The sequence below is a fragment of the Hippocampus bargibanti genome, linkage group LG17, assembly GCF_051943395.1.
Source record: "Hippocampus bargibanti isolate YZ-2025 linkage group LG17, ASM5194339v1, whole genome shotgun sequence".
Lineage (NCBI taxonomy): Eukaryota > Metazoa > Chordata > Actinopteri > Syngnathiformes > Syngnathidae > Hippocampus > Hippocampus bargibanti.
In genome coordinates, this window is record NC_142750.1 from 10,869,722 (window position 1) to 10,883,590 (window position 13,869).

General features: G+C 42.2%; 1 protein-coding gene across 2 annotated transcripts; it reads left to right on the plus strand.

The window, feature by feature from the left end:
• The first annotated feature begins 982 nt into the window (after positions 1–982).
• On the plus strand, positions 983–13,428 carry LOC148885702 (polycomb protein suz12-B-like). Of its 2 annotated transcripts, XM_089018480.1 has the most exons (16): positions 984–1,637; positions 1,994–2,040; positions 2,139–2,203; positions 2,961–3,029; positions 4,713–4,762; positions 4,835–4,920; positions 5,057–5,309; positions 6,228–6,330; positions 6,407–6,518; positions 6,591–6,774; positions 6,856–6,950; positions 8,049–8,192; positions 8,278–8,435; positions 9,181–9,379; positions 11,130–11,209; positions 11,290–13,428. In XM_089018480.1, exons 1-16 carry the CDS (start codon positions 1,463–1,465, stop codon positions 11,642–11,644), a joined length of 2,175 nt encoding a protein of 724 aa, XP_088874606.1. In that variant the 5' UTR covers positions 984–1,462; the 3' UTR covers positions 11,645–13,428. The 2 variants fall into 2 exon arrangements, with proteins under 2 accessions (XP_088874605.1, XP_088874606.1); XM_089018479.1 differs by having other exon boundaries at positions 983–1,637; positions 6,591–6,950.
• The last annotated feature ends 441 nt before the right edge of the window (positions 13,429–13,869 follow it).

The following is a 13,869-nucleotide window of genomic DNA, read 5'->3' on the forward strand; positions in this document are numbered from 1 at the left end:
TCGAAAACGACCTGCGCGCCCTTCGTTACCGGCCAAATGGCGAGGTGGACTTCAAGATCGATGTCGGGGATGAGTGGGCTCCCTTGCCCAAGGTACATCTGAAGGGAGACGGCGACAGAGTTCGCGAGTATACAGGGATGTTTGAAATAGAAGTATGAACTGGCTAAGCTAATTATGCTATGATAGTGACGATATGTCATATGTGGAGGAGATTAAACATTCTAACGGTTTGCCAAAATTCCTCACGGCCCTAGAAATGAAACCGTCACTACAATGTGGCCCGCGGCAAAAAAATGACTTTTGACACCCCTGCCTTAAACTATCCCACATTAAACCCAATTAAACACATTGCAAATGTTTTGAGCCCAACTTGGAGGGAAAGAAATAGAGTAACTGCGAGTTGTACAAGTGGAATAAAATTTAAAACTTGAAAAGCAGTGCTGAAAAAATAAATAGCTTTGTGGTTCACCGTTAAATAATTCATTCGCACGTACTATAATCACATTAAAACGTTTTCAAATATATAATTGAACAGAAGGGAAAAAATAGACTATACGTACAATGCGGTAGTAAACTGACATGAAACATCACAAAAACAAACTGCTGTGAGGTCTACTTTCATTTCTGTGAAAAGGCAAACGCTCCCACCAATCAAATAGTCTCATTTCACAAATAGACGCTGTGATTTGCTCGAGCACTCGAAAGGCGGATCTTTCAATACGCATGAAAAGTGAAGGATCCCATTCAACCTTCGGTAAGAGGGATATTATGACCGGAAAAACATAACAGACTTTTCAGTCGCCAAAATAAAATGGAATATTTTCTACATAACACCACATTCGTGTAGCTATAATTCGATTTCAAAAACTACATAAATAAGGTCCAATTTATACATGAAAAATGTTCATAGCTATTAAAAAGCACACAGGATAGCCAGTCGAAAGTTATATTATTAATGTTTTGAAAATATTAACCGGATAATCTACAAAAACATGCGAGTGGCGAAAGGCGCACATAAGAACAAATTACAGGAATTGTTTTGAAATTGCAGATTTATATCTCAATGCGCATTTAATTCATGTCTGTTTTTATTGAAATCGTCTTTTTTGTTGATTGTTTTGCATTATGAGGGCGAAGATCCGCTTTGTCCTGGTTAGCCTGTCAAGCTAAGGAAGTTAGCTATTCAACGGCGGCGTCAGATTGCATTCGTCTCCCGCATTCAGAACGTCTTGGCTGGCCTCTGTAACGCCAACGCGCTGCAAGCGCCTCACTGGAGCCTCTTTTGGGCATGGAATTTAAAAATAATGAATTAACCCCCCGACCTCACAGCTGCATTGAATTGTCAAAATCTCTCATCTCGCTTCTTTTAACGATGCTCCTCTTTTTTTGACAAAGAAAACAAAGGCAAGTTTCTTTCTTTCCTGACAAGCAAACGCCCAAAAAGATCGCCTGATTGGGGCGGATGGCTCCACACAGGAACGGCTCCTCTGCTGGAGGCCACCCGTTGACTTCAGGTGGCGTCGGCGGGACGAGGGCGAACGAACTGTACTCGCCATCGTCCTCCTCATCCGACGCTAAGAAGCCCAACATGCAACTCGTCCAAGCCGACCACGAGTTGTTCCTGCAAGCCTTCGAAAGTGAGTTTCCACCGCCAAAATTCATCCTCACAATTTATTTAATTCGTTAAAGGTGTTAGTTGAAGTGCATAAACAGAGGAGCGCATGATTGCACGTTTTGCTTTAACAATTTTCCTATCTCCACCATCGTATCTTATGCAATCATTGTGAGGGTAAGTCGAGTCTCCCTTTTTGGGAGTTTGAACAAGCTGTGTTGGCTCTATTGAAAGACATTAATCTGTTTCATCGTTAAAAACCAGGGGAAAACAGAAGTATAAAATCATGCATAATATTGCAGCCAAGTTGACATTGATTGACAGTTGTAATAATGAACAAGGAAATGTTAATGATTATTGACTGAATGTCTGTTGTTCCAGAACCGACTCAAATTTACAGGTTCCTCCGTACCAGGAACTTGATCGCTGTGAGTTTTCTTGAAATATATTTTAGGTTCAATTTCCTAATGTGTTGTGCACATGTAATCACTGTAACAATATTCCCCCATTTTCTTTCCATTTATAGCCCATATTCCTAAACAGGAATCTCACCTACATGTCGCACAGGAACTCAAGGAAAAACGCCAAGAGGTAACAACACCCCCCAAAAATGTTTTTTTAGTGGTTATTTTACTTTTTAATTACAGTAAAGTCTCGTTATATCGATATTCAAGGGAGTCCGAAAAAATATCGATATAACCGGGACTATCGATATATCCGACCCTGTTTGCATGTAATTTTCTCCGTGCGTGCATAGAAATAGTATCGATATAACCGGGACTATCGATATATCCGATATCGATATAACGAGACTTTACTGTAATTGATAATCAACCTTTTTTTATGGCCTATCTCCTGTTCACTTGGACCGATCATTTAGTCACACAGACCAACTGTTCAACCTCTGACAATTGAGCTCAGTGGTTCAATTTGAAAGTTCTTCTTTGTCACCTTGCAGCGGTTCACTTCCACTTCCTGCTGCATGCGAATATATACGAAGAGCACAAACTCCTGACACCTAACAAAAATGCCTTCTTTCTCGTTGTGCCATATGAATGGTTCACATGTCCCAAAGCCACAATGGGCGTCTACAGGTGTTTTCACTTATCTCCACAGGCAGCTTTTGCCTCACGTATAAATCTACCAGCTAAGTGTTTGAAAATGAAACCGAATATTTGTGAGATTTCAACAACACAGATATCTGTATGTGTCCATTTTGAAAGATGTTTGTACTTGGGTATTTTTATTACGATGATTATTTTTGCTTTATAGGCGAAAGTAAATGTCACCATCACAACAAATCAGACAATGTTTGTTGTTTTTGCTGATGTGTCGTTTGTTTGTCCAGGAAAAGCTCCAAGGTGGATAATCTGCTCTTCCGAGTGGAAAAGATGCAAGGAGATCAGGATATGCACAGGTGAGATGAGACCCTTGTCACGTAAAAATACAAGTACAAACATCTTTCAAAATGGACACATACAGGTATCTGTGTTGTTGAAATCCATTCTGAAACTGCGGCTCCGTGTCCTGGCTGTGTTTGATTACTAAATCACTAGGCCCGATGCAAATGGGCTCTGACTGTTTAAGTACAAAATTAAAGTAAAAATAAACAACTTTAGATACATATGTTACTTGCTATTAATTTCTCTGTCAATTTCCTTGTAATTAGCTCATGAAAATGTTTTGTTTAGAAAAATAGCTTTTTAAAAATACGTTAAATGATTTGTTGTAAAATATGACAAAGCACTCTCATAATTTACTTAATATAAATATAATACAACATCACTATGCGGATCAACCATCTAAAGATGGAGGACACTGGTTTGCCGTATTTTCACGACCATAAGGCGCATATAAACGTCTCAGATTTTTTTCAAAATGTTCGGTGCGCCCTGTAGTGCGGACGTATTAGAGGCCACCATGAGGAGGATGTGGTCGAGAAAATGAGGGGGGATGTGTGGGCGTGGTTTGTGTATACAAGAACAGGTATGTGCTTTATGCAGAACATTGCTGTTTCAACAACTCTGAAAATGGCAAAGAGACATGGTTATGAAGCTCAGTTTAAACTGAAGGCTTTCCAAGGAGGTCCGTCTTGGTGCTGGCGTTTTATGAAACTGTGCCATTTTTCCATCCGGGCCAGGACTACGGCAGCGCAGCAACGTCCGGCGAATTATTCTGAAAAGCTGGCGAAAAGGCTTTGTTTTCTGTTGTGCTTGGCTGCCATGCTAACGGAGTGAAACTCCCGCCGATGGTGATTTTTAAAAGAAAGACTTTGCCTAAAGAGACATTTCCAGCAAGCGTCATTATTAAGGCAAATGAAAAGGGCTGGATGTTACGCCACAGTTTGCCAATGGATTGTGGATGCTCGGGGTAACGTGTCTGCTGGCACGGTGGTTCGAGCTTTCGGAAAAGCCGGCATAATTTCAGAGGAGCCGCACAGCACAGAAAGTGACTGACCGTGAGGAAAGCGAACCTGCCATGTTGGTTTAGCGCAGCTGTTCGATTCTGAGACAGAGGATGACGACTTTGATGGGTTTGATTACTGACTGTTACCGGTAATGTGCTTTTTTTACCATGCCGACGCCTATTGAGTGATGATTACAAAATGTTCTTACTTTGTAATTAATAAATAAAGCACTACCAAACTCAGTTTTGCTCCCAATCTGTTTTTATAAATACGGACACTTGTATGCCTGTGTGTTGTTGTGAGGCGGACGTACGTATGGCAGTAGAGGATAAGTACCGGTATATAAAACTTGCGTCGTATCATCCGGTGCGCCCAATGTGTATGTTAAATACGGAAATGGCACACATAAATGAGACTGCGCCTTTTCACACGGTGTGCCCTTTGGTCGTGAAAATACGGTACTAAGAAACAGTCTGTGCATCATAGCTTTTGTTGTACACAACCTGGCCACTGGGGGCAGTAAAATCCAGACACAATCAGAAACACAATCAGAAACATTTGTAGAAACTATTTGTTACCCCGTCTATGGCATTTCCCACAAAGTGCTCGGCATCAGCTAGCAGGCTGACTTTGGGTGGTTGGCACCGAATTCTCTCAACCTGTTAATGTGCTACTCTGTGGTTTTCTCACCAGCTTGGCGTCCAATCTGCAGCTCACATTCACCGGCTTCTTCCACAAATCGGGTAAACTTGCGTCGCATTTGCTCTCATTGCCGTTAGCTCTTTGGTTGACTTAATTATTTTTGTTATCGTCAGGGCAACCGTCCCAGGATTGTGAGAATGAGCAGACCTCCGTTTCCCTGGAGGTCCTCCTGGTCAAAGTTTGTCACAAGAAGAGGAAGGTGAGACGATATGATGTCATCAATCAATCAACCAATGAAGTCAAAGTATTTAATTCTACTTCCATAGCATCCATTACACTTGTAAAAAAAATGAAAGTCAATATTGATTGATATGAATGTGGTCCTTCCCATCCAGGATGTGAGCTGTCCGGTCAAGCAGGTTCCAGCCGGGAAGAAGCAGATTCCTCTAAATCCCGACTTGGCTTCTTGCGGCGGTCCAGGTTATTTCGGAGGCTTTCCATCCCTGCTCGTCCCTAGCAGCGAGTTTGAAACCAGCAACTCTTACACGGTCAAGTCCTACTCGCTGCTTTTTAGAGTGTGGCAGCCCACATATGACGACGATCTTGCCGTCAACGGGCTTGCAAATGGAGAGGCGCACCATCATGCAGGTCAGCAGGCAAATGTCTTCTTAGTATTCCAAAAATATATAGAATTTCACATTTTAGGTCTCTTCCCCCCTCCCCTCAAAAATGAAAAAAGGAAACTACAATTTAAATAAATCTTTTCACAAAAATCCGATTTGAAGCTCCCGATTTATGTTAGATTTGTATTTTTTTGTGATTTCTAATTTGATTTTTTTTCCCCACAAATATCAATTTTCTGGTTTAAATTGAGCTTTTTTTATTTCTTTTTTTTTCACAAAAATCCAATGGTCTGTTTTTTTCACTCAATGTTTGCTTTTTAACACATTCAGTGCCAGTCGTTAAGATTGCACAACTGTCCATGTTTTTAGGCTCCTGTTGTGTTTATTATTTTGCTTTGTGTTGACTATTATGTGAAGCACTGTGTTAATGCTGCAGCTGTTGTGAAAGCGCTATATAAATTTGGATGTATTGTATTGTATTACAGAATTTATTCGGTAATTGAAAATATGACGTGGAGCACCATTCACGAATTTGTTTGGGTTTTGTTTTTTCTTGCGGAGTGCCGATAAAGCACTTGTCAGACCTCTGGCAATATTTTTTCCTGCCCACAAGGACGCAGCATTTGCCTTTTTTACAGCTGCCCTCATTTCAAGCTCAGATACCTCCAGACCCATATAACTTATGAAAGAAGAGAATGTGTTAATGTGTATGTAGTCCTAAAACCCAATATTCTGTGGGCCCTGGAATTTAAGTGACAATGACAAAAACCCTGGCACTGGAGTGGGCACATTTTTGCACATGTCCAGCAGTGAATAAGTTAAACAAAAATGTATTCTCAATTTTTTTTTGTATGTAATAATTTGTTTATGATTGTAATGCCTCCCCATTGTCCACAAGAGTAGAGTGAGAAGAAAGTTATTCCGAATTATTTCCCCAATCCAGAATTACCTGAAGACGAGATCAGCAAGAAGAGGCGGAGCTCCCGTCTCAGGGAGGACGTTGAAAGCACCCTGGTGGCACAGATGACCGTCTTTGACAAAAACAGGTGATGCACAACACGTTCACGTGTATCTCGTACATGACTTTGGAAATCCAATGTCGTGTATTGTCTGTGTTTTCAGACGGCTGCAACTGCTGGATGGGGACTACGAAGTTTCTATGCAAGAATTAACACAGCAGCAATGTCCTTTAAACAACATGAGAGCAACTTGGGAGACGATTTTGGACACAAAGGTAAAAAGCTGGATCTGTGTGTGTGCGCGCGTTGATGTGAATCGTTTTAAAAATTTTGGTGTGTTTACATAGCACATGCCCCCACTGAAGGCGTTCTGTGACGGCCCGACTCTTCGCTTTACTCTACGTTGGACCAGCGAAGCTTGCAACGGTTCCACGGCTCCCGTGGCCAAACCTTTGGCAACACGAAACTCTGATGCCAACCGAGAAAGCAAAGCGGTACACGCGTTGAGGAACGCGGCACATGCCAACCCCGGTGAGACCCTTAAGACTCAAACACAGGTGAAGAGGGGTGAACAAGGCTCAGGTCTGACTGACCTGAAGCTTTTGCACGCAGATGCGAAAGAAACCATCAATTCAGACAAAATCCACACCAGAGCCAGAGAACACATCCCAGCAGAACCTCGACCCAAACTACGTATTTTCTACCAGGTAAACCATAGATACATCTCGTGTGATGGACGAGTTGTAATTATCTTCAACCAGGTAAAAGGACAACTACAGGAATGCATCTGGGCCGCACCATTTACGCATTTTGACAGCCACTGGCACGACTTTGTAACTCCACTGGACCAGCACCGGCACAAGTCTCTTACGATTAGGGCATGTTGCTACATGAACTCCGTCACATATGACATACTTTTGTTCAAATATCTAAAGAAACAAATTTAGTTAACAGCAATTAAAAACTGTTTGTTTTCCTTCAGAGGTTTTAACTTTCGTCATCTGCCATCTTGCTTTACAGATATCGAGCCATAATAGAATGTGCTTTCTTGTTACACATCCAGTTATGAATATGATTCGAATAGTTCTGAGAGGAAAGCATACATGTTTGCAATCGATTAAAGAATTTATTTGTGCCATTTTGAGGCAACATTGGGGGGAAATCTCTCATCCAAAAAAAGAGGCACAAAATGGCGACCTCCTGTGGCCACCTCCGTTTCCACAGGCTGATAAATTCCTTATATGGCGCTTGGACGCCCTCTTCTGGCCTTCTGGCGGCTTTTGGGTGCAACTCAAGGTCCCCAGACCAAGTACAGCAAAATACATTGACGTGATGGAAGGACCGCTACAATGCGTCTTTTTTACGGTCAAGGGCGGTCCTTTAGTGACGTCACGTACGGACTCGTCACCAACTCAAAAACAAGACTTTCTGAATATTCAGCCCGAGTCTTAAAACGTAAAATATAGCTATATGCGATGGAATCTGTGTCAAATACGCTCAGTAGAAGTCATTTGAAGCCATTTACAAATTATGGACACAACTTGTCCGGAGACGTCGGTTGTCCTTTAAATAATGTTTTTTTTTTCATTTGCAATTTAGAAACATCATGCTCCAATGAATGTATTTTGGTTTATTTCAATCAGTTTAGTATACTTCGGCAATCTAGTTAAATCAGGATCCATCCATTTTTTAAATTGGCCTCCTTTCAGATTAATTTCCCAGATGCATCCCTGCAACTAAAATAACATCCGCCACCGGGTCCACAACATGTAAACTACTTCCGACCACGTGCGCTTTGCGTGTAGTTCCAGTACAACAACAACAGTCGTCAGCAAACCGAGGCCAGAGATGACCTTCACTGTCCTTGGTGCACCCTGAACTGCAGGAAGCTCTACAGTTTGCTCAAACACCTCAAACTGTCTCACTCGCGCTTCATCTTCAACTATGTGGTGAGTGGATGTCGCCGATCTGGTCAATCAAAGCACGTCCCGGAAAGGGGACGGCGAACCGGCCATTAATGTCACTGTCGCACAGCCTCACGCCAAGGGAGCCAAAATCGAGGTTTCCATCAACGAGAGCTACGACGGCTCATACGCGGGTAACCCTCGGGACGTCCACGGCCAGCCGGGATTCGCATTTAGCCGCAACGGACCCGTCAAGAGAGCGGCCGTCACTCACATCCTGGTCTGCAGGTACAAAACAAATACAGTGATGCCTCGGTTTACGAACTCCTTGGCTTACGAACTTTTCGGTTTACGAACGTAAGCTTTGTCACCATTTTCTGCATCCCTTGGTTGCGACATTTCCCACCCCTGATGCCTCAAAATGACACGGAATAAATTCTTTAATCGATTGCAAACATGTATGCTTTCTTCTTCAGAACTATTTGAATCATATTCATAACTGGATGTGTAACAAGAAAGCATATTCTCCGAATCTGAAGCCATTGTTTTGATTCTCCAGCAATGCGAGCCGTCTTGGCGTGACGTCACGAACTAGGGGCGGGACTTTCTGAAAATGCCCAATTCGCAGCTCAATTTTTTTGCAGATTTTGGACAATTTAAGTCATTTTTATTGGTGTTTTGCATTTGACTAAAAATATCATACTGCATGTTTTGGGTATTTTAGATGCTATAAAACATTTTTCTGATGTCAGTTAGGAAACAAAAAAGTGACGTTGGTTGTCCTTTAAGGCTTAGAAAATTAGAAAGTAGAAAATTTTGTTTTATGGGGACCTGGGAACAGATTATTCTCATTTTAATGGTTTCCTATGGGAAATTATTTTTTGGGATACACACTTTTCGCCTTACACACTCTGTCTGGGAACCAATTAAGTTCGTAAGCCAATGTATCACTGTATGTTTCTTGTGTATTTAAAAACACACACACACACACATGCGTGACGGGAATTACTGCATACGCGTGTCATCCATCCAGGCCCAAACGCGGCAAACCGAGTCTGTCCGAGTTCCTGGAGTGCGAGAACGGCGAGCGCCAGCGTCTCAGGTCATACGTGAGCGGACACAATCGACTCTACTTCAGAAGCGACAGTTGCGTTCCCAGACCACCGGAGGAGATGGACGTGGACAGCGAGGATGAGCGGGACCCCGACTGGCTCAAAGAGAAGACCGTCAAGGTTTGTCTCACAGCTGATAATTATCGGAAAGTGTGCTGGATGTTGTTTGAATGAAAGAAGGCTGAGGTTGCATCTCAGGCAGGATTGGATTGGATTGGCCTTTTATTAGTCTCGCAGTAAGTACTTGGGTTCAACTGTCCAGAGCAATGGAGAGTGTGGAAAAGAGGTGAAGAAGCGTGTCCAGGCAGGCTGGAGCGGCTGGAGAAAAATGTCGGGTGTGATGTGTGATAGAAGGGTTTCAGCTGGGATGAAAGGAAGTGTATAAAATGGTGGTGAGACCAGCCATGATGTTTGGACTGGAGACAGTGCCACTGAAGAAAAGACAGGAAGCAGACCTGAAGATGTTGAGGTTTTCTTTGGGAGTGACCAGGTTGGATAGGATCAGGAATGAGTACATTAGAGGGACAACTCATACTAGAGGCGTTGGAGAGAAAGTCAGAGAGGCCCGACTGAGATGGTTTGGACATGTCCAGAAGAGAGAGAGTAACTATATCGGGAGAAGGAGGCTGAGCCTTGAACTGCCAGGCAGGAGACCGAGAGGAAGACCGAAGAGGAGGTTTATGGATGTGGTCAAAGAGGACATGAAGGTAGCTGGTGTGAGAGAAGAGGATGCACAAAACCGGGATAGATGGAGGACATTGATTCGCTGTGGCCACCCCTGAAGGGAAAAGCCGAAAGGAAAAGAAGAAGTCTCGCAGTGGAGTCATTTACATTTCACAGCAGCAAAGTGATGAAAGTAAGAGGAAAGAAAAGGAAGAAGTACAACAAACTAAATACAGGAGCTGCTGTAAAGGCAGCCGCTCTCGCGGCGCCATCTTGAAGTCAAAACAACAACAAAAAAACTAAATAACAAACAATGTGACATGACACAAAATATCTTAAGAACTTTTCAGCACCTTCTTTGTTGTATGAAGCAGTTCGAGATAAAAGAGGAGAGGATCAAAGTGTCCTCTTTTCACCAGTGGATCAGAGACCTCATGGTGAAATGTGCATGTCTGCTACAAGCTAAATGTTGAAAGCAAACACAAAGCTGTAGCATCCATTGACGAAAAGAGATTGTCTCACATCTCCTGTCCCACATAAATCCGCTTCAATTCTAAGCCGCGACAGTTCCACATAACGCATTGGTGCTTTGCGCTGACGCTTCTTTCTTTAGCTGTACAACGTTATTGTACTTTAGGGGGCGAATGTGGATACATCCAAAGCCTGCCTCGCTAAAACTTTAGGGCAACTTAAAAAAAAATAGGGCATTTGGCTATTTTTTTAATCTATGAATTTATTAATGCAAATTTTCAGCTAAAATTGTTTAGCCCCATTTTTTTTGTACCCAACAAAATGTTGTCATTAAAAAAGAGATTTCCCAACAAGTTCAAGATAAACATTGTAAGGTATTTTATTTTGTCAATTTGTGTGGATTTTTTTTTAACAGAGGAAAAACTGCTAACAAAGATGTATTTTCTTGGAGGAACAAAAATTCGTCTCACCTCCTTCCATGCATGCCTAGTAGCACATTTTCAGATAAAACGTAAAAATTTGTAAGTACTGTGTTGTTCTTCATTAAAAAAAATGCCTATACATTTCCATGATTCAGTACTTGGCACGAGCGAGGTGAATTGGAACAAATTTAATTGACCCGACCGACATCTGGAAAATCAACGATTCATATTTTACTTTCCTAATTTGAATTTCTCATACCAATTTTTGCCATGATTGTTTCCATTCATATTTCCTTTCTGGGGCGCACCCGCAGCAAATCGAAGACTTCACGGATGTAAATGAAGGCGAGAAGGAGATCATGAAGCTGTGGAACCTTCACGTCATGAAACATGGGTTTGTCCCCAAGTTAGCATGAAGCTTCTCTTCTCGCCGCCTTCTCTTCCAAGCATGCTGACGCCGATCTTTCCCCGCAGCTTCATCGCCGATCACCAAATGAACGAGGCGTGCCTGCTTTTCACCGAGCTCCACTGCGCTCACCTCGTTCGGCAAAACCTGCGCCGCAACTTCCTGCTGCACCTGGTCAGCATGCACGACTTCAACCTGGTCAACACCCGAACCATTGACCTGGCCATGGCCCGACTTGAGGCCGCGGCGCACAGCCACGAACAACCGGAGGACGAAGATAAGGCGGAGGAGAAAGATGAATGGGAGACGGCGATGGAGTTTCAGATGGACACGGACCAGGAGCTGCCCGAGAATGAAGACCCAAGCAGATGGCAAGAGAGTCAGAGCAAAGTTTTAAACGAACCAACCGAGGAACTCCAATAAAAAATTGTCTTTGGAGCCATCGTGTTGATTTTAGTCATCAAGACTTAGCAATTCTGGAGTACGGAAACACCAGAGCAGCCTTGTTTCCCAAATCTTGAGGACTCTGTTCCTTATGAACTTTAGTTGGAAGTGCAACCAGAAAAGCCAAACAAGTCTGTTTGGAATCTTCAACCTAACATTTTAGACTCCAAAAACAATTCTGGAGACACCAAGGGCTTTGTGTTTCCTTGGTTGTCATCACAGATCTTGAGGACAGGTTTCTAGAAACCTGAAGCTGAATTTTTGTATTCATAACCTTCCACCAACTTTTTGGACTTTGTGGTCTTTCAGACTAAATTATTCCATATAGTCCAAACACCAATTTCTTGGCCATGTTCCAAACTGACCACTGTTGGCCGAGCAACCAGTTGTGGCAAACCTTATGCCTAATTTTGGCCTCAAAAGACCAATTCTGGATCAAGAAGACAACAGAATGGCGTTTTTTCTTGTTTGTTAGAGCTTGTTGACCTTTGTCCATGTGAGAAGAAACCCCAAAACAGACTTTTGAGACATTGGGGTCTTGATGACAACAGAATTTGGAATCACGGAGACATGCAGGATTTTTTTGTCACAATGTTGGATGTAAATATCAATGGATTGTGTAGTGACCAGAAAACCCACACAAGACTTTTTGTTTGAAGAGTTAAGACAACATTTAGCACTCACAGCTTGAGTCTGGATGGAGGTTAGACCTGACCTTCATTTTTCCTGTCCTTGTCATGAAAAAAACCCCAAATTGAACTGCGGGTTTGGAAACTCCACTTTTGGTGACCAGATTACTTTCCAGAATCTAAAACAAGGACATTTTTGAACTCAGAACTCTTAACCTTGATTTTGAAGAAAGAAGCACTTTGTGCTTTCCTATTCTTGTTAATAGTTGACGACTTTATCTTCTGTCCAGATTGACCAATGCTGATCAAGTGACCACAAACCCTTCAAAGAAACAAAAAGTAGACTTCTTGGTTGGAACAGTCGACAAACACAAGGATGTCGTTTATGTTCTTGTTACTCATCTACTTCCAAAATATCAGCCTTGTTCCTGACATCGGGGCAACCTTGCAGAACTAAACACTGGATTTTTCTCTGAATCAAAGTATCACAAAAAGAAATACAGTTTAAAGTTCTACAGGCTTGTTTTGTCTCTAAACCAGAGACTTGATATTCTTAACGGTGCATATCAGTGTCAAACAGATCATTCACCCACTGTGGCGCAACTAGGTACCTTTACAGCAATCCAAAGTGGACTTTTGTTCGTATTATTCAGCCATCTTTTGATTTTTAGGGTGTTGATATCGAATACACAAAAAGTAGATAAACATTTTCAGGTTGTTTTCCCAAAACTTGAGGACTTGGTCCAAGACCAGCAACACTTGGATCCACCAAAAAAAAAAACTGTGGCTTCCATTTGAGTCAAATCACCTGAAAATGACATCCGAGATCATCTGGCCTCTTCTGCCAAGTTTGTCATAATGTTCCTTCAATGGTGCTACTTATTTTTCTCGCTTTGAGTCCTGATTCAGAATCTGCTTTGTCCCCTCTTTGTTGCCTTTTGCCAAATGTTAACATTGAATCTACACGTTGAGTGATCAGCAGAAAATCATAGTCCAAAATGAAGAAGTGAGGCCAGCAGAGCGCAGAAGTGCCTTTAACGTTGCATTCTTCCAGAACCCAGCAGGGGGCAATACCCCATCCGCGTTATTAAAATAAAACACTGTGCTGTACTGTACTTCATTTACTTGTCAAAACAGGCTTGAAAATTTGATTTGGGAATAGTAATACATTTCATTTATAGGCGCCTTTCAAAACTCTCAAGGTCACTTTACAGTCACGGGATAAGTTTTTTTCTGTGGGTGAGCAGCGGCACACTTCTTTTTATTTATCCGGCTATCTATTTGTCATCTATTAGCTAGCTACCTATTAGCTAGCTTGCTTTCTATCTATTTGAGCTATTCAGGCTTGAGTGAATAATCAGGGTTGGGCACCTCTGCATGAGTTGGTCGTAGTGCTATGCAAATTACAGAGGCCTTCAAGTCGGCCTAATTATTGAACGGACTAGCCCAAGAAAGAGCACTTGTGATGCCGAATGCAAAATTACAAAAGTCTGGTGGACATATACAGTCTATATTTTGTATAAAAGTAATGATTGTATCACAAATCTTTGTGAATGGTTTATTATTTAAGGACAC